This window comes from Lithobates pipiens, unplaced genomic scaffold, assembly GCF_037356315.1.
Source record: "Lithobates pipiens isolate NorthernLeopardFrog02 unplaced genomic scaffold, aLitPip1_a1.2 Scaffold_18, whole genome shotgun sequence".
NCBI lineage: Eukaryota > Metazoa > Chordata > Amphibia > Anura > Ranidae > Lithobates > Lithobates pipiens.
The window spans coordinates 435,134,970-435,155,268 of NW_027507758.1; the positions used below are offsets into that span (position 1 = coordinate 435,134,970).

General features: G+C 46.2%; 1 protein-coding gene across 1 annotated transcript in view; it reads right to left on the bottom strand.

The window, feature by feature from the left end:
- LOC143988491 (vomeronasal type-2 receptor 1-like) overlaps positions 1-20,299 on the bottom strand; it is a 70,185-nt gene that overhangs the window by 26,114 nt on the left and 23,772 nt on the right. Inside the window, exon 2 of the mRNA XM_077488108.1 lies at positions 12,912-13,203. Coding sequence (XP_077344234.1) covers positions 12,912-13,203 — 292 coding nt within the window. The remainder of the gene's footprint in view (positions 1-12,911; positions 13,204-20,299) is intronic.

A 20,299-nucleotide genomic window follows, 5' to 3' on the forward strand; every position in this document is an offset into this window, starting at 1 on the left:
ACGAACGGGAACTGCTGCTATACGGGGACGGGCATACGTATGGTGAGTTCCCTGACAGTGCCCCCCCCTTAAGGGCAGCCTCCGGGTGCCCCTTTGAACCGACCTTTGAGAGCGATGAAAAGCCCGTATAAGCCTCTGGGCATGAAGATTCGCTTCGGGTTCCCAGGAATTTTCTTCGGGGCCAAAGCCTTTCCACTTAATCAAGTATTGGTTTTGTCCTTGGCGCTTCCTGTAATCCAGAATGGCTTCGATCTCAAACTCCTCCTCCCCATCTATCAATATAGCTTCTGGAGAGCATAACTCCCAGGCTGGAAAGGAATTGGGTACATCAGGTTTAAGTAGAGAAGTGTGAAATACAGGATGGATTTTAAATGAGCCGGGAAGTTCAAGTTCATAGGCTACCGAATTAATTTTCTTCTTAACTGGAAAAGGCCCCAAATATCTGGGTCCCAATTTTTTAGAGGGACACGCCAGTTTCAGGTTTGCGGTTGACAGCCATACACGATCACCGATTTTTAAATCCAATTCTCCCCTTCTCTTCTTGTCAAAACATTTTTTATCGTCCTCCTGAGCCTTAGAAAGGGTTTCTTTAAGTACCTGATTGTTGATAGCAAAGAAATTCAGCCTATCCTGGACAGCTGGTACAGGAGAATCCGGTAAGGATGTTGGCAAGAAGGAGGGATGGAAACCATAGTTAGAATAAAATGGTGACTGGTTTGTGGCAGAATGAGTAGAGTTATTAAATGCAAATTCTGCTAAGGGTAGTAACGAAGCCCAATCCTCCTGAGAGAAAGAAGTGAAACAACGTAAATATTGTTCCAAGGTTTGATTAGTGCGTTCGGTCTGCCCGTTTGTTTGGGGATGGTAAGCTGAAGAGAAATTTAACTTGATACCCAGAGTTTCACACAATGATTTCCAAAATTTTGACGTGAATTGGACTCCACGATCAGAGACAATATCACCGGGAATTCCATGGAGTCTGACAATTTCTCTAATGAATACTCTGGCTGTCTCGGTTGCAGATGGAGTTCCCTTCATGGGAATAAAGTGTGCCATTTTGGAAAAGCGATCCACCACCACGAAAATAGAGGAAAATCCTTCAGAGGGGGGAAGCTCAACAATAAAGTCCATTGCGATCTTATCCCATGGTTTTTCAGGGATAGGTAATGGCCTCAATAATCCCCAGGCTTTATTTTTGCTGTTTTTATTCCGGAGGCAGGTTGAACAAGAGCTAACATAGTTCCTGCAGTCTTTCGCGAGGTTTGGCCACCAGAAATGCCTTTGAACTAAATTTGTCGTTTTGTGACCCCCGAAGTGACCCGCCAGGGGATAGTCATGACAAACCTGTAGAACGGAGGTGCGAAGGTTTTGAGGGATGAATAATTTGCTTCCTCGCCAGAAAAGACCGTCTTTTTCTTGAAGGTTCATATCTGGAGGGACTGATGCACCTCGAGACGACTGCCGAACCTGTGATAGAAAACTGGTTTGTGTTAATAGGAAGTTTCCAGCTTGTAAAATAGTGTCTGGAGGGGATGAGGCTTCAGTTTCAGAGAACATGCGGGATAATGCGTCGGGTTTACTGTTCTTGGATCCTGGTCTGTAGGTTATGTGAAAATTAAAACGGGAGAAGAAGAGAGCCCATCTTGCCTGCCGGGGCCTGAGACGCTTAGCTGTTCTGAGATATTCCAAATTTTTATGATCTGTAAAAATCAATACTGGATGTGTTGCCCCCTCAAGAAGGTACCGCCATTCTTCTAAAGCCAGTTTGATTGCTAGAAGTTCCCGATCTCCCACATCGTAGTTCCTTTCTGATGTATTTAGTTTTTTGGAAAAGAACGCTACAGGATGCATTAATGATTTAGGCCCTTGGCGTTGGGACAGAATGGCGCCTACAGCGCTCTCTGAGGCGTCCACTTCCAGAGTGTAAGGTAGAGCAGGATCAGGGTGTTTGAGTATTGGGGCCGATGTGAATAATCCTTTTAGTTTATCGAACGCAGCTTGGGCCTCGGTGGACCATCGAAAACGGTTTTGTTTGCTGGTGAGTTGCGTGATGGGGGCTATAACACTGGAAAAGTTTTTGATAAACTTCCTGTAAAAATTAGAGAATCCAATGAAGCGCTGTACCCCTTTTTTATCAGTGGGAGGTGGCCAGGATAAAATGGCTGAAACCTTTTGAGGATCCATCTCTATTCCCTCTGTTGATATTACCAGACCCAGGAAGTGAATGGTCTGCCGTTCGAATTCGCACTTCTCGGCCTTGGCGTAGAGCCCATGTTGCCTTAATCTCAGGAGAACTTGTTTCACATGGTCACGATGGGTTTCTAGAGAGTCTGAAAATACCAAAATATCATCCAAATAAACAATTACAAATAAATCCAAAAAGTCCCTGAAAATGTCATTAACAAAATGTTGAAAAGTGGCTGGGGCGTTGCAGAGTCCAAATGACATGACCAGATACTCAAAGTGGCCAAAACGTGTCCGAAAAGCCGTTTTCCATTCGTCCCCCTTACGGATTCTGATTAGGTTATAGGCCCCTCGTAAATCCAGCTTTGTAAATATTTTGGCTGATCGAAGTCTCTGGAATAATTCTGGAATTAATGGAAGGGGGTAGCGATTTTTAATTGTCACTTTATTTAAATCCCTGTAATCCACACATGGGCGGAGCGAATGGTCCTTTTTTTCAACTAAAAATATTCCAGCACCGGCTGGAGAAGATGAATGTCGGATAAATCCTTTCTTGAGGTTCTCATCGATGTATTCTTTGAGGACCAGGAGTTCAGGTTCCGATAGAGGGAATATCCTCCCGAATGGAATTTCGGCTCCAGGCAATAACTCGATTGGGCAATCGTAGACCCGATGAGGAGGTAGCGTGTCCGCCTTTCTTTTGTCAAACACGTCCAGAAATTTGTGGTATGTGGTTGGGACCAACCCCTGGAGCTCAGATGTAGGACCCGAACAGGCAATGACCGGAACCAGGTGGTTTGAGGTCCTGACACAATTTTGGAGGCAATAAGTGGATCAAAACACTACCTCACCGGTTATCCAGTTTATTTGGGGATTATGGGCTTGTAACCATGGCATTCCCAAATTGATTGGGAAGAGTGGTGAAGAAATGACATCCAAGCAGATTAATTCTTGGTGACCGGATAGAATGTTGGCGAGCAGTGGTTGAGTCTCATGGGTAATGGGACCTGATCTGATGTTGGATCCATCTGCTAACCGTATAGAAATTTGGCGTTGCTTGAGTGCCAATGGAATGTTGTGTTGTAGAACGAGAGTATGGTCAATGAAGCAACTACAGGCGCCCGAATCAATTATAGCTTGGACCTGGAGTGTTCCTCCTGGAAGCTGTAAGGAAAAGGGAACAGCTATATGAATTGATTTCGTCAGAGGTAATGCATTGGATACAAGAGGTGAGTCTTTGAACTTATGAATTTTATTTGGACATGTATTCGCATAGTGACCAGCTTCCCCACAGTAGAGGCAAAGGTTGTTCTGGCGTCGGCATAGCTTCTCCTCAGAAGACAATGGTGAGCGAAGTAATCCTAGTTGCATTGGCTCTGGAGCTTCGGAGATGGGAGCAGGTGTGGAGGTAGGAGGATAATTAGGAACCTTGGGTAACATCCAAGTGGGGCGAAACTGACAAACTCTTTCGGCTCTCCGTTCCCTAAGACGGCGGTCAATTTGGATTGACACCTGTATGAGGTCTTCCAAAGAACTGGGGACTTCGATGCGGGCTAATTCGTCCTTTAATGGTTCGGACAGTCCAATGCGGAATTGGTAACGTAGGGCGGCGTCGTTCCATTGAGTGTCAGAACTCCACCGCCTAAAGTCCGTCACGTAATCCTCTACAGGTCTGCGACCCTGTCGCAGAGCATGGAGACTGGCCTCAGCAGTGGTGGTATGCTGAGGATCGTCGTATAATTTAGCCATCTCATTCAGAAAAGAGTCCGTAGTGTCAAGTAGAGAGCTGGCCTGTTCCAAGAGGCGATGGGCCCAGGTCTGAGGTTCCCCCAGAAGCAAGGAGACGATGAACCCAACTTTTGTACTTTCCAAGGAGAAGGTGCGAGGCTGTAGCAGGAAGTATAATTGACATGCATTACGAAAAGCACGGAATTTGCTGCGATCTCCGGAAAACCGCTCTGGGGTAGGAACTCGAGGCTCCGGGGATGGCACCACTATTGCAGGCATGGATGCTGGAGTTGCCGGACCGGCGGACCGAGATGCTGTAGCCCCTTGGGAGGCGGTAGTGTTTGGAGTTAATGACTCCACCCTCTGCTCGAGTTGATGGTAACCGTCTTGCAGGCCTTGAACTGCTTGGGTAAGGGCAGAGATCTGTTGGCACAAAGTTTCCAGAGGTGAGGCCCCCCTGTCTGACTCCATGTGTGGCTGGATCGTACTGTCACGTACCTTACAGCGGAGTCAGACTGCTGAGGGTGGCCTCTCGCACGGTTCCGGTCACCACGCCCCTGAAGATGGGAACAGGGAGCGTGAGGACACGAAAGGGTGCAGGTGCCTGCAGATGGAAGTAGAAGGCCTTGGAGATGCTGGGTCCTCACGGTAGAAGAGGTGTAGACTGGTTACGTAGGTAGGCACCGGAAGGTCAGCAGGGGTGCAGGAAGCACTACGTGTCTGGAACAGGCAGGATCGGCAACTGGCAGGCAATGCGGTACAATAACAAGAGACAGGTGCGTAATCAGGAACAAGCAAGGGGTCTGGTAACGTGCAAGCAAACGAGGTACAGAATCAGGAGACAAGCCAAAGTCGAAAGTTCAAGCCGGGGTCAGAGGTAGTCCAGGAGATAGCAACACGGGGAATCCAAGAGTGGGTATCAGGAACGGGTCACAGGAACAAGGATCACAGGAGCAAGATCACAGGAGCAAGGTCACAGGAGCAAGGTCTCAGAAGCAAGGTCACAGGAGCAACGATCAGGTCTTGCAGGAACAGCTGAAGACGATCCAGCACTGGTGTCAGGCCAGGACCCTGTTTATATAGAGGGAAGTGAGCCAGGATTGGTGGAAGTGGCCGTCCGTGCGTGAAGACGTACATCCGTTCAGTTTGCGCGGGTGTTTTCGCGTGTTCGGATTGGCGTACATCCACGTGTTCAGTTTAGCATACGTCCGTTCGTCCTGGAATTCGTACGCCTCTGACGGAGACACCGCGCATGGCGCCTGGAACGAACGGGAACTGCTGCTATACGGGGACGGGTATACGTATGGTGAGTTCCCTGACACTTTGATTGACAGCAACGGAAGCCAATGGCACTGCCCTGTCTCAGCCAATCAAGAGGGAGAGTCCCCAGGATTCGTGGCTCCCATGCAACATCGCTGAATCGAGAGGGATCTCAGGTAAATATTAGGGGGGCTAAGGGAGGCTGCTGCACACAGAAGTTTTTTTTAATCTTAATGTAAAGAATGCATTAAAATAAAAAACCTTCTACCTTCACAACCACTTTAAGCCTCGTACACACTAGTAGTTCTTCGTTCAACCCAGCAGGGCTGAACGGAAAAAAATGGACAGTTCAGGAGGAGCCACTATACTAACTATCCAATGTTAGTACAGCAATATCCCCTGCTGTTCTATTGTGTTCTGACAGGGAACAACCCCCGCACTAGAACACTCCAGTCAGCGCTCTCAGGTCATATCCCTTCGATAGAAGCCGGATGAATGGCCGCATTCTGTCAGACCAACTCCAGTACACACAGGCTGAATTCCGCCTGACATTTGGCCCATGTGTACTAGGCTTAAGGCTTTAAGTAATTTTAATCCCCTAAACCCTGGTTCACACCAGTGAGATCCAAAATCCCACTCATCGGGCGGATTTATAATCGTGCTGAAGTATTGCGACTTCAAAGCCGCATTAGGGTGAATCAAGGCTAAATAACAGGTAGAGCCTCTCTGTTTATAATTTAGCTGACCCTTTAGTCATACATGTTGAATGCCCTGTCATCAATAAACTCCAACACAGTGAGCAATACAAATATGGAAATATCTTAGATTGGAAGCTCTAACGAGCAGGGCCCTCCTCAGAGGCGGCTCTCTAATTAGGCATATTAGGCGGTCGCCTTAGGCCCCGCACTGGGAGGGGCCTCGCGGCTGCCTGATCTGTCTAATTAGAGAGCCACCTCTGAGGCTGACAGCTCCGGATCACAGAGAGAGACACTCAGCAGGGCTGGCCGCTGGCGTTAGTATAAGGCCACCTTAGGGGGGCAGGAGAGGGGGGGCACTGAAGCTGATGGTCCTTCAAGTGCTTATGCCCGCACCGCCCTGCTCAGCAAAGCAGACATCAGACCGGTAACATGCAGCGCCGGGCACTGCAAGCTTCAGCTTCCACACTAACTTTCATGAGCTTCCGCGGCCCCTCCTCCTCCCACATGAAAGGCAGATGATGGCCTTTCATTTCAGCACATCGATCAGTTGCTGCTTCTATCCAAGAGAATCTCCTCCCACGTGGGCGGTACCAGAACTGCCTCCATTCCAGCAAACTGGTTGGTGAACTGGAAGTAAGTGAGAGGAGGGGGGAGGGGCCGAGTGAGACCGGGGGAGGGGCCAGCAGACACAGTAGGAGGAATGGCATGGATCCTAAGAGGAGGGTAGAGGTAAGGTGCTGTATCATGTCGGACTGTACTGATTACACAGCCTGCTGCATGTACATAATAGGGACCATCTAGAGATAGAGGAGGGATAGATTGGGCAGAGAAGGGGATATAAGGATAGAGCAAGGGAATAAGAGAGATGATGACAGTTAGAGAATACATGGGGGCAGACAGAGCAAAGGTGATGGGACAAAACAAGACATCAATGAGGCCCCTTTCACGTGGGACAGACTCTGCTTTGCTCAGCAGGGAGTCTGTCTGCTGACTACCCTCCGAGCAGAGCAAGAGGTTAACAGGTCTGTATTTGCTCCACTTATGCCAAGCGGACACAGACACAGCCCATACTGCTCTATGTGCAGTCAGACTGTCTGTTTATACCCAACTGACATTCATCCTGATCAGCCCAGACAGAGGGTAATGGATCCCCCTTCAGTTTGTTTTTGTTGGGTCGGATTGAAGGTAGGTGGGTGTAAGTGGCAAAAGTCCATTTACATCCACCGCTCCATAGAAGAGAATGGAGGGTCCGATCAGGTCTGCCTGAAAAAATTACAGGTGGACCCGATTGGATCCTTCATGTGAAAGTGCCTAAAGTGCAATGTGATAGATGTCAAGAATTATATATATACAGACGCACACACATACTCCAATTGTTCTGTCACAATCTTGTGCATATCCACTGCAAGCTGTTTGTACAGACTTCGGTGTGCCATCACCAAAACAAAGCACATACCATTTGCTTACCAAAAAATGTGATTCCTTAAATTTTTTAAGTTACATGCACTTGTCATCTGCGGGATATTTACAGCCACTTCACTCAAAAAGTGACAAGGCAGTTATAATAACTTTCTCCCAGGAGCGTCCTTTCACCACTCTGCCTGGTTAGGTACCAACCACAGCAACCCCGTGTATGCAAAGAATAATAACATATTGTATGCATTATCAGGACGTTTATTATCTGCTTTATTAAAGTAATGTACTTACAGCAAATTTTCTGGGATAAAGCAACAAATTGTTTACTTGTCCTGGTGTTGCTTTATTCTTTGCATTTACGGGGGTTCCCTGTGGTTGGTACCGGACCAAGATACTATGCCTGCAGTGCTGTTTTTTGAGTGAAGTGGTTGTAAATATCCAGCTGATGACAAGTGCATGTGACCTAATAAGTTTAAGGAGTCAAATTTTTTTGGTAAGCAAATGGTATATGCTTTGTTTTGGTGATGGTACACTGAAGTCCGAGCAAATAGTTTGCAGTGGGTCTGTACACGTTTATCACAGCACAGTTTTGTTGGATTTTTTTGTGTGACATGTATGTTTTATGCTTATTATTTATTGTACCAGCACTTCGGAATGTACATATATTACTTATTCTTGATATCTCTATCACACTATATAACATTTTACTGTGGTACACACTTTTATGATGGATGTTCTTTTCTTTCTTTCCCCAGTGACAGCTTGTCAGAATAGCTAGGATCTGTGAGAGCAGCTCTGTATTATACATTACTGTCCCTATACCATACTCTCCTGCCCCCTGTACTGTGCCCCCTTACCCTCCCCTTGTACTGTACTCTCCTGCCCCCTGTACTGTGCACACTTACCCTCCCCCTGTACTGTCACTCCTGCCCCCTGTACTGTGTACACTTACCCTCCCCCTGTACTGTACCCTCCTGCCCCCTGTACTGTGTACACTTACCCTCCCCCTGTACTGTACCCTCCTGCCCCCTGTACTGTGTACACTTACCCTCCCCCTGTACTGTACCCTCCTGCCCCCTGTAGGGTGTCCACTTGCCCTTCCCTCCTGTACTGTACCCTCCTGCCCCCTGTACTTTGTCCACTTACCCTCCCCCCTGTACTGTTCCCTCCTGCCCCCTGTACTGTGTCCACTTACCCTCCCCCTGTACTGTACCCTCCTACCGCCTGTACTGTGTCCACTTACCCTCCCCCTGTACTGTACCCTCCTGCCCCCTGTACTTTGTCCACTTACCCTCCCCCTGTACTGTTCCCTCCTGCCCCCTGTACTGTGTCCACTTACCCTCCCCTGTACTGTACCCTCCTGCCCCCTGTACTGTATCCACTTACCCTCCCTCTGTACCCTCCTTATACAGTTAATTTTTAGTGCTTGAATTATTTGTCCTATTATGGGCATGAGGGGGGGTCTCATGTTTAAGTTTTGCCTAAGGCCTCACAAAGCCTAGAGCCGCCTCTGGCCCTCCTAATCCTTTCTTATCAAATTGTATTGTAACTGTAGTGTTATCCTTTGTTCTGTAAAGTGCTGTGCAAACTGTTGGTGTTATATAAATCCTTTATAGTGGTAATAATAATACGCTGCTCAAAAAATATAAAGGAGCACTTTTTAATGAGTATAGCATCAAGTAAATTAAACTCCTAGGATATTGATCCAGTCAGTTAAGTAGCAGAAGGGTTTGTTAATCAGCTTCAGCTGCTTTGGTGTTAATGAAATGAACAACAGGTCGACTAGATGGGCAACAATGAGATGACCTCCAAAACAGTAATGATTTTACAGGTGGAGGCCACTGAATTTTTTTTCCCCTACTAGCCTTTTCTGTCTTTTCTAGTTTTGCATTTGGCTAGGGTCAATGTCAGTACTGGTAGCATGAGGTGATACCTGGACCCTATAGAGGTTGCACAGGCAGTCCAACTCCTCCAGGATGGCACATCAATACGTGCCATTGCCAGAAGGTTTTCTCTGTCTCCCAGCACAGTCTCAAGAGCATGGAGGAGATTTCAGGAGACAGGCAGTTAGGAGAGCTAGACATGGCTGTAGAAGGTTAACCCATCAGCAGGACTGGTATCTGCTCCTTTGTGCAGGATAAGCACTACCAGAGCTCTACAAAATGACCTCCAGCAGGCCACTGGTGTGAATGACTCTGACCAAACAATCAGAAACAGACTTCTAGTGGGCCCTGTGCTCACTTCCCAGCACCATGGAGCTTCGATTGGCATTTTTCCATTGAACACCAGAATTGGCAGGTCTGTCACTGGCACCATGTGTTTTTCATAGATGAGAGCAAGTTCACCCTGACCATATGTGACAGATGGTCTGGAGAAGCTGTGTAGAACATTATGCTGCCTGTACCATCATTCAGCATGACCAGTTTGCTGGTGGGTCTAGGCAGGGCTGGTGCAAGGATTTTTTACACCCTAGGCAAAACCTAATTTTGCTGAACCCTTGGCTTCACCCCCTTTGCCCTGCCCATGTATACCCCACCTTTTTAATGAAGTGCCCATCAAATGCAGCCTCACCAGCGCCCATCAATGCAGCCTCACCAGTGCCCATCAATGCAGCCTCACCAGCGCCCATCAAATGCAGCCTACCAGTGCCCATCAAATGAAGCCTACCAGTGCCCATCACGTTTACTTTCTTCCATTCATTCAGCAGTCAGGACACAGACACAGTCCTCCGCCGCTGCTGTGCCTCTGACACTATGTGTGAACAGAGCGGCGGCTGCTTGCTGATGCTGAGACTAATTTGCTTGCTGCAGAGAGAAGAGAGAAACACCAGTGGCCGGGCGCCCTAGACAGCAGTGTGTCCTAGGCGGCTGCTTGTTTGCCTAGTGGTAACACCGGCCCTGGGTCTAGGGAGGCATATCCATGGAGGGACGCACAGACCTCTACAGACTAGACAATGGCACCCTGACTGACATTATTTAATGGGATGAAATCCTTGGACCCATTGTCAGACCCTATGCTGATGCAGTGGATCATGGGTTCCTCCTGGTGCACGAGAATGCCTGGCCTCATGTGGCGAGAGTATGCAGCCAGTTCCTGGAGGATGAAGGAATTTATACCATTGAATAGTCCCCACACTCGCCTGACCTAAATCCAATAGAACACCTCTGGGACATTTTGTTTTGGTCCATCCAATGCCGCCAAGTTGCACCTCAGTCTTTTCAGGAGCTTGGTGATGCCCTGGTCCAGATATAGAAGATATACCCCAGGACACCATCCGTCGTCTCATTAGGAACATTGTCAGGCATGCAAACAAGCATGTGAGGGCCATACAAACTACTGAGTACCATTTTGAAATTTCAGCAAAATTAACTTCCTGCTGCATCATTTATTTTACATGTTGCTGATTGTCACTTGCTATGTCACCTGCCACACGTTGTGGATTGTAACTTGCCACGTCACCTGCCACACATTGATAATTGTCACTTGCCACGTCACCTGCAACATGTTGCGGATTGTCAAATGGCACGTCACCTGTCACACATTGCTGATTGTCACTTGCTACATCACCTGCCAAATGTTGCGGATTGTAACTTGCCACTTCACCTTCCACAGTTTGCTGATTGTCACTTGCCATGTTACCTGCCACATGCTGCAGATTGTCATTTGCCACATCACCTGCCAGATGTTGCTGATTGTCACTTGCCACGTCACCTGCCACATGTTGCTGATTGTCACTTGCCATGTCACCTGCCACACGTTGCTGATTGTCATTGGCCTGCTAAGGTGTAGATTGTCACTTGCCAGAGTGAATACAGGCAGCAGAGAGATGATGTAATCTCTCTGTTGCACTGTGAGGGCAGAACTGCAGTGATGCAGGGTGGGCTGTGAGAGATGATGTCATCTCTCTGCTCCCCGCCCTCAGGCTTGCTGACTGGCCAGCACCTCCGCTCACTTGCCGACCAGCCTGCCCACTCAGTCACCCAATGACTGCCCTGCCCGCCCGCTCACCTGCCGACCCCCCCTCACTCACCCGCTGACCTGGCCGCTCAGGTGCTCACTCAGCTGCTGACCCCCGCTGATCGGCCGCTCGCTCGTTAATCTGCCTGCACACTTGCCCGCCCAGTCACTCATCCACTGACTGGCCTGCCTGCTTACCCACTGGCCCATCACTAATTTCTCAAGGGGGCAATTGCCCCATTGCCCCTCCCTGGATCCGCCCCTGCCAAGAGGGGTATCTTTTTTTCTCAACAAAAGTGGAATTACGCTTTAATTTTTTTGAGCAGTGTATAATAGCTGTGTTGTAGCAGCTGCTCTGAGTCAGAGAATTGTAGGAGTTAAAAATCTATTTCTTGGCACTTTATAAATACTGTATAAAAACAATAATAATATTAATCTGGGGGCCCACACAGCCATGGATTACACTTGCTTAGGCTAGGTTCACACTCAGGGGTCAAGTCCTGGGGAAAAAGTGTGGGAACTTCCACCCAAGATCCACTCCCCCACCAAAAATAAATTCACGAACGCTTCAAAAGTGGTATTTTTCATCCAATTTTCCTATTGTGTGTATGAAGCTTAACTGTTAGTACATAAAAAAAACAAAAACCCTCAATAAACATAAATATGGTAATTCTCTGAATAATCAGCATTCATTCAATTGTGCTTCCATGCAAATATGAACATCATGTTCTGATCTTTATTGGGGAATGTTATTTTGTATATAGAGTGTATATGTGATGAGCGGGGAGGAGCGCATCATGAGAGGTCTGACTAAATACAATCTCTTAGCAGCAGAGACCTGATCTATCCCTCAGCTAGCTGTGATTGACAGGTAGATCGAAGGGAAAATGTCATGGGGCCCCCTACTGGCAATGCCTGAATGGTCAGGTGTGCGGCACTTACTATTGCGAGCTGTGTCGGCAGCTGCTGGTGTAGCACCTGCCACACAGCTCACATACTTCAAAGTCTTGCAGGACACGGCTGCTAATGGGAACTGAGTTCCTGTTGTGGAAAAAGTTCCCGCAGGTCTTGAGCCCTGTTCACACTGTTGTGGGGATTGTGGGTGCGGGACAGCATGTAAATCGCACCTATTCCCACACCCTCAATCACCCGTGGCCAAAATGCTTTACGCGTGGGTCTACCATTCATTCTTAATGGCACCCCCATGCATCTGAAAACACAGCATGTTTTCGAGTGCAGGAAATCACAGGTGCAAAACAGGCATGTGGATTCCCTGCAGTTGCATTTAGAAAATTGCAGGAACCTTTATCTTGTGTTTCCCAAAGGTACAGCAGCCTTTTCAATTAAATAGGCTGCTGTACCTGTGCAAATGTGAGCTGCAGCAAATGCACAGGTGTGAACCTAGCGTTAGTCCTATTTGGTAATTTTAGCAGGTAGCAGGTTTTTGTGACCAAGCAGATTTTCCATCAGCTGCTCAGCCTCAACCAGTCTACTTCTGAAAGAAAAACTAACTCCAGACTTCAAGTGTCCTGTTTTTGTCTCTCGGTGCTTTACGGAGGCAAAAAAAAGTGTCAGCTAAAAATGATCACTTCTGTATTAGAATTTTACAGGCAAACACATATCTGCATAGCTACCAGCATTAGATCATAAAGACAATAACCATGTTACCTGTGGGAAATAGTACAACCCCAGTATTCTGGCTGTAGCAATGGATAACGCAGACCCTCCTGCTCCAATCACAGCAGCCAAGGGAGCTCCGGCACTGCACCTAAAGTTTGGATGGGTTTCATTCTGCCCAGTTAGGAATGTTAAAGTTGCTTCCACTGATTTGGATATAGTAAAACATGTGTCAAATATCTGGTACCCCAGGGTTATTTTTGGTAGGATGTCCTTGCGCTTATTAATTTCATTGATCGCAAACATCATGGCTCGAGTCCATCGCAGAGCCCGGAAGTTGAAGCTGCCAAAGAAAAGAAAAAAGTTCACTTCAGGTGTAATCAGTACAGAATTACAAAGAGCAGAGGTCATATGTAACACCTATAGCAGGGATATGCAATTAGCGGACCTCCAGCTGTTGCAGAACTACAAATCCCATGAGACATAGCAAGACTCTGACAGCCAAAAGCATAAACCCAAAGGCAGAGGTTTGATGGGACTTGTAGTTTTGCAACAGCTGGAGGTCCGCTAATTGCAGATCCCTGACCTATAGCAACATACAAGTTATCAGCTAATTGAATTTAGCAAACTGTATGAGGTTTTAGACAAATAAACACAAAATTATTGTGCTGTGCCCAAGTAATAAATATACAAAATCTAATAAAAAGTAATAAACTGGAAGTCACCTCATAAATTATATACATGTAATGTTAAATCAATAACAATGTTAAATCAATTAACCCCCAAGTATAATGGAAAGTCAGAAAGTGCTTCCTCAGGGAATTCATTCAGATGAAACTCATACAGTACATGTAGGGTTGTCGTCACGCTTGGACATGTTTGCACTATGGGAGTGCCTGGTTTGTGCCACCTGAGCGTGAATCCATTGTGTTTTGTGGGAATTTTGACATTGGTGATGATTAAGCACATTTCTGTTGTGTGAAACGCGTCTACCTTGACCATTGCCTGTGTCCTCTGGTGTCATTTTGGATATTTTATAATAAACTTTTCTTGGAGCCCACATGAGGTGCAGCCGTTTCTTATTTTGACAATTTACCACAGAGGCGAGTCTGGGCTAGCACTCAGGTGTGTGTTTCAGTTGGCGTATCAGTTACACCTGGAGTGATGGGTTATTTTCATTTGGAGTTTTGACATGCCAACACTTTTTCTTCCTATGTGTGTGTAACCTCTTATTTTTTTAATAAAAAACTTTTAAGTAGCAGTTCACTATTGTTAGCCTCTTTTTCTATGCATATAGGATTTTCATTTTGATGTATGGTACTGTGTTCAGGATTCACATATGAGGACAGAATGTCTGGAATGGATTCTAAAAAAGCACTTTCAGACCTTTAATTAAAGGGGTTGTAAACCTGTGTGTTTTTTCACCTTAATGCATCCTATGCATTAAGGTGAAAAAATACCTGGCAGTGACTGGCACCCCGTTTTACTTACCTGAGCTCTAGAACTTGACCCACGGGGACCCGTTGTCTCTTTGCCCAGGGTTCTTGACTCTTGATTGGATAGATTGATAGCAGAGCAGCCATTGGCTCCAGCTGCTGTCAATCAAATCCAATGGCGCAGGCGCCATTCTGCATTCGGCCTCTATGGACGCCGAATTTCAGGACTCGGGAGCACACCTGCAAGGTAACTCCCTGGGAGAGCACTTCTCCTAGGTGGTTATCTTATGTGGGGAGGAGCCGTGAGAGCCGCCGAGGGACCCCAGAAGAGCAGGTTCGGGGCCACTCTGTGCAAAATGAGCTGCACAGTGGGGGTAAGTATAATATGTTTGTTATTTTCTTTTTTTTAAACGAACCCTTACAATCAATTTAATCTTGGGGGTTGATTCTGAGAGTGAGCTCCTCTCATATGGGATTAATCACTGGGTGATTTTGATTTCCACTTTATCAGCACAATGGTGGCAGGAAGATCTTCATTTGCATTTTGGGTGTTTAATCATGACCTTATAGATGTTTTATGGATTATACTTTATTGTAGATGTTTTTCTATATTTTTGGTAGGATATTAACATATTTATACCTGCACAGATTTAGGTAGACACTCATTTGCTATTGAATTAACATTGCATCATATTTTTTAACTTATTTGACCTTAGTAAATAGAAAAAAATGTGTTTTTTCCTTTTTTGATTCTAGCAAACAATTTGCGACATTAATGCAACGTACACATGACCAGACTTTCCCGCAGACTAGGTCCGACGGTCTTCTCGATGGACTTTCGACGGAGTTCCAACTGACTTTCTGAATGAACGGACTTGGCCACAGACGAACGGACTAAGTCCGTTTGAAAGTCTGTTTGTTTTGAATGTGATGACGTAAGATGGGACTAAAAAAGGAAGTTCAATAGCCAATAGCCAATAGTTTCCCTTGCGTCATATTTAGTCCGTCGGACCAGCATACAGACAAACGGTTTTCCTGATAGGTATTGAGTCCGTCGGACAGATTTGAAACATGTTCTAGGTCCATCGGATTTTAATAACGAAAAATAATCGGATTAGCCCACACATGATCGGATTGTCCAGCGGACTGATTCCGTCAGACCTAGTCTGCCAGAAAGTCTGGTCGTGTGTACGCAGCATAAGGGTTATCTAATAATTTAAAATCAGTGACTCCTAGCACCTCATGCACACTGCAGCTCAAATAAGCTGCTTCTTCCAGCATTTGAGCTTTTTTTTTCTCTGCCTGTAAACTCCCCTCCATGTTAGCATATGTGTCCGTGCACACTATAGGTGTTTGCAGGAGTTTAGTCTACTATTTCATGTTTAGATTGAGTACAGATTGATAACAGTGGATGACTTGCAGTGTGAGCCCAAATTCCCACAATGACCTGAATGCTTTGGAGAATACACATGTGCATAATGTGATATCAAGGTTAAAGGCATTAGGTTCGTCTGTTTTTGTGGTTCGGTTTGATAAGATGCTTTGGAGGCAAGAGGAGAGATATGGAGGCTGACAGATCCCTGATCTTTCCAAAAAGAGGACCTGTCATGGCCCTTGCTTTCACAAGGGATGCACTTCTTCCCTTGTAATAGCATAAGAAGTTGATAAAAATTTGTAAATAAATAAAAGTAGTGTTAAAAAAGTACATTTAAATAAAATACATAATAAAATAAAAATAATTAAATGCCCCCGATCTTCCGTGCTCACGTGCAAAATGTGAACGCGCACATCAGTCCCGCACTTATATGTAAACTGTGATCGTAGCACATATTTGAGTTATCACCACAGACATCAAAGCAAGAGAAATAATTCTAGCTCTAGATCTTCTGTGTAACTCTAAACTGATAACCTGTACAGGCTTTTAAAGCATGTCCTATGGATAATTCAATGTACCGTCGTTTGGCGTGCGCAATTTTAATGCATGACATGTTTGGTATTTATTTACTCGGCACAATATAATATTTTATATTTTACCAGAAACTTGGGTATTATATTGTTTTTGTGTACACTAAAATTCACAAAGTGTACTTTTTTTTAAAATTTGGATTTGAAAAACAGTTGCGCAAATACCACGTTAAGGGGTAATTTTAGAGCAAAATATGCAATTTTTTACATGTATGAGAGAAAAGTCAGAATTGGCCCAGTGGGCAAGTAGTTAACCACTTGCCTACTGGGCACTTTCAACCCCTTCCTGCCCAGGCCAATTTTCAGCTTTCAGCGCTGTCACACTTTAAATGACAATCGCATGATGACAGTGTCAAATCATGACTCTGACAGTGCTCTGTGCCCTGATTGGCTGAAGCTTTCACTGCTTCAGCCAATCGGGGCTTGCAATGCACTAGTCAGAGCCGCAATGCATTGTGGTCGGTTCGAGGGGCCGAACAAATGGTCGAAGGACCCATTTGGCTGTTCGCCGAATGATTGAACAATGAAAGTTTGGCCTGAACTTATGCTCGGGCCGAACTGTTTGCCCATCCCTAGTGTTAAGCAGCATGTCGCTTTCATGAGACATCAACACTTGCCAGCCACCTCCATTAGCTTATAAGCACCATCCCCTCCCAATAATGTCTGGGAGGACAACAAGGAGAGGCAGACATTTCCTAATTTCCTCTGCTTAGGGAGTTTGCCTGTGCTATCCAGCCACAGCATGCAGAGGAGGTGGTGGACTGGCTTACTAAACCTTCCTCATCCTCCTAATCCTCTGTCACGCAAACAGAGACAAGTGTGCAATCCCTTGCAGTTGCCAGAGTAGATAAACCTGCCTCTTTGTCCACATCTATTCCTGCCATAGCCCCATCAGCCATTGAGGAGTCAGCTGAGTCATTTAACCACAGCATCAGCCCCTTGCACCCTGATGATGCCCAGCCATTACTGGATTCAGATGTTGGTTCTGAGGTTGAGGATGACAGGAACATGAGCCTAGAGAGAGGGACCCTTGATGAAGTCACATGTGTTGTGACGCAACTAGTTGGGAGGAGCTTGGTGACGTCACTTCCGGTTACGGCCGTGACCGGAAGTCTTTTCATTTGTTTGACACGTTTTTTTGCTGCCTGGCCTGCTGTTGCCATTTTTGTTGTAAAGAAGTTTTTAGATTTTTTTTTTAACAAAATTACTTTTGAACCTTTAAACCTACTACACCATGGAGAGTCTTCTTTTTTATTTTCTATCTTGCGGATTGGGAGAAACTTTTTTCTAGGAAAGGACTGTGGAGAACAGAGAAAAAGTTACAGAGATCCCTTGGACCTTGTGAGGAAAGCTTCAACAACAGGCTGGTCGTTTACTGTTGCCCCACCTGTAGGATTGAGAGAAAACGTTCTTCTAGGAAAAGACTGTGGAGACTGGACAAAAGTTGCAGTGATCCCTTGAAAACTGTGAGGAAAGCTTCAACAACAGGCTGACCGTTCACTGTTGCCCCATTAGACCCGTTGGGGTCTATCTATAAGGTGAGAGGTTAGCACTACTGGGAGAGGATTGCAGAAAGACATGTTTACCATCTTACATCTTTAATTTGGACTCTTTCACCTGTCCTTATCCCCCTCATCTCTTCGGTTATCTACTCTGATTTATATTTTTCACTTTGGAACTGATCACCTCTCTGAGTCATCTGATTTATTTGGATGCTGATTACGCCTGGGAAACAATTTACTTTTAGTTTAGTATTATGTGATACACTTTACTGGATTTCATTGCATTATTGCTCAGATATATATTATGGGATACACCTTTTAGGACTTTGAACACTTTTATATGAGTTTATATTTGCCATGAGCATCTGAGAAATTCCTTGTTTTTTTTTTTTTGTTTTTTTTTTTGTTGTTTTTTTTGGTGACGTGATATATTAGCGCTACTTCACTACAAGATATACATTTTTAGAGAGAAGGAGGAACACTGATAGACATGTTCCCAAAGCCATAGTGTATTGCCAAGTTGTCTCCAGTGGTAATGATGAAGATGGTGGAGATGATGATGATGATGAGGATGATGAGGTCACTGATGCAACTTGGGTGCCAGATAGAGCAGAGGAGGAAACTAAAGGTGAGGCTGCATGACCCCAAGGAGGGCGACATCAAGAAAGAGTAGAGAGTAGCCACCCTCCATCACATTCTGCAGCTATTATCTCCTGGTCTACTCCCCAAAGCTCAGTTGCCTGGGCCTTTTTCAGCACATCTGCAGCAGATCGCACTGTTGCTATCTGCAAACTGTGTCTCAGGCACATCAAAGGTGATAAAAACACATGCTTAACAAGGGCCACTCAGCCGTTGGCAAGAGCATCTAAAAGCCACCAAAAAGGGCACAAATCTGTCCCTCCTCCTTGCCTACTTCAGCCTGCCCCTGCAATATCAAGTCATTACCTCTCAGCAGCCTCCACTGACAGGGATGATGGTATAGCACAGGGTGTCCCAGGTCCTGGCAGCACATCTGGCAGCAGCACACCACCAGCTGTAGATTTTAGCTGGCAAATTTCTCTACCCCATCTGCTGCAGTGGAGAAAAAAATACAGTCCCTGCCACCCACATGCCCAGTATCTGAATGCAAGCTTGTTAAAGCCATGAATTCACACAATGTGCTGTACCACGATGGCAGGTTCCCAGTCGCTACTACTTTTCACGTAAGGCGGTTCCATCTCTCCATCATAACGTGGAAGGGAATGTTCTGGCATTGCTGGGCAAGACAGTCAGTCGTAAAATCCACCTTACTGCTGACACGTGGTCCAGCAAGCATGGGCAGGAACGATATATTTTATTCATAGCACACTGGGTAACGCTGCTTGCAACTCAAAAGGATGCAGGAAAGAGCTTGGTGCTGCAGCTTGTTGTGCCCCCACATCTCCATACAGCTGGTGGTGATGATGCCAGACCTGTGAGCTCTACCCCCTCCTCCTCCGCCACCTCCATGCTCTCCTCTGTAGAATTGTCCTATGAACATCAAGTACCCCCTAAGCGTTCAAAGGGCTATTCCCAGAGTCAGGCTAAAAGGTTCCATGCAGTGCTTAAGCTGGTCTGCTTAGGGGACCGGAACCACATTGAAGCAGAGATTCTTGCAGCTCTGCAGGGACAGGCCCAGAGGTGGTTCAGACCAAGCCAGCTGGAGCCAGGAATGGTGGTGTCCGATAATGGCTCAAACAACCTGTCCGCCCTTAGACAGTAAACCGCCTGATTTGTGACATGCCCACCAGGTGTGACTCAAATTTGAGAATGCTGCAGTGGCTATGCATGCAACAGAGGGACGTCAACCAGTACCCGTGCCAGTATAACATGACAACAGGTTCAGGTTGCCTCTGCTTTTTTCCCCACATCAATGGCTGATCATTAAGGATATGTGCACTGTACCATTTGAGGAGGCCACAACAATGGTGAGCAGTGACAGTGCATGCATCCGTGACACAATCCCTGTTGTGTTCCTGCTGGAGCAGACTCTGCATGGCATTATGGACAGGGCACTGGAGGCAGAGCAGCAGAAGGAAAAGGAGGACTTAATTTCCTCTCAAGGCCCACTTTATCCAGACACCATTATTCTTATGTCACAGAACACGCAGGAGGAGAGAGGGGAGGAGGAGAAGGATTCTGGCACTTTCATAGGCTTCGAATAAGAGGAAGACATGCGTCAATCTATAAGCGATGGCTTTCTAACCCCAGGACCCTTTGGGGTAGTACGTGGCTGGGAGGAGGAAGTTCTGAGTGACCCTGAGGAGTCTGCCTCTCAACCATCGACAAGTTTGAGGCACATGGGCAACCTCATGCTTCAAAGCCTGCAGAAGGACCCAAGAATACGCATAAAGGAGAAGGACGATTACTAGTTAGCAACCCTTCGTGACCACCATTATAAGGAGAAGGTCTCAGACTCATCCCGTCCCCTCAGAGAGTGCAGAAGATAAAATCTCTTGAGGACACATTAAAGAGAATTCTATTGAATGTTTCTCCTGACTCCAGTAGGTTACAGTGT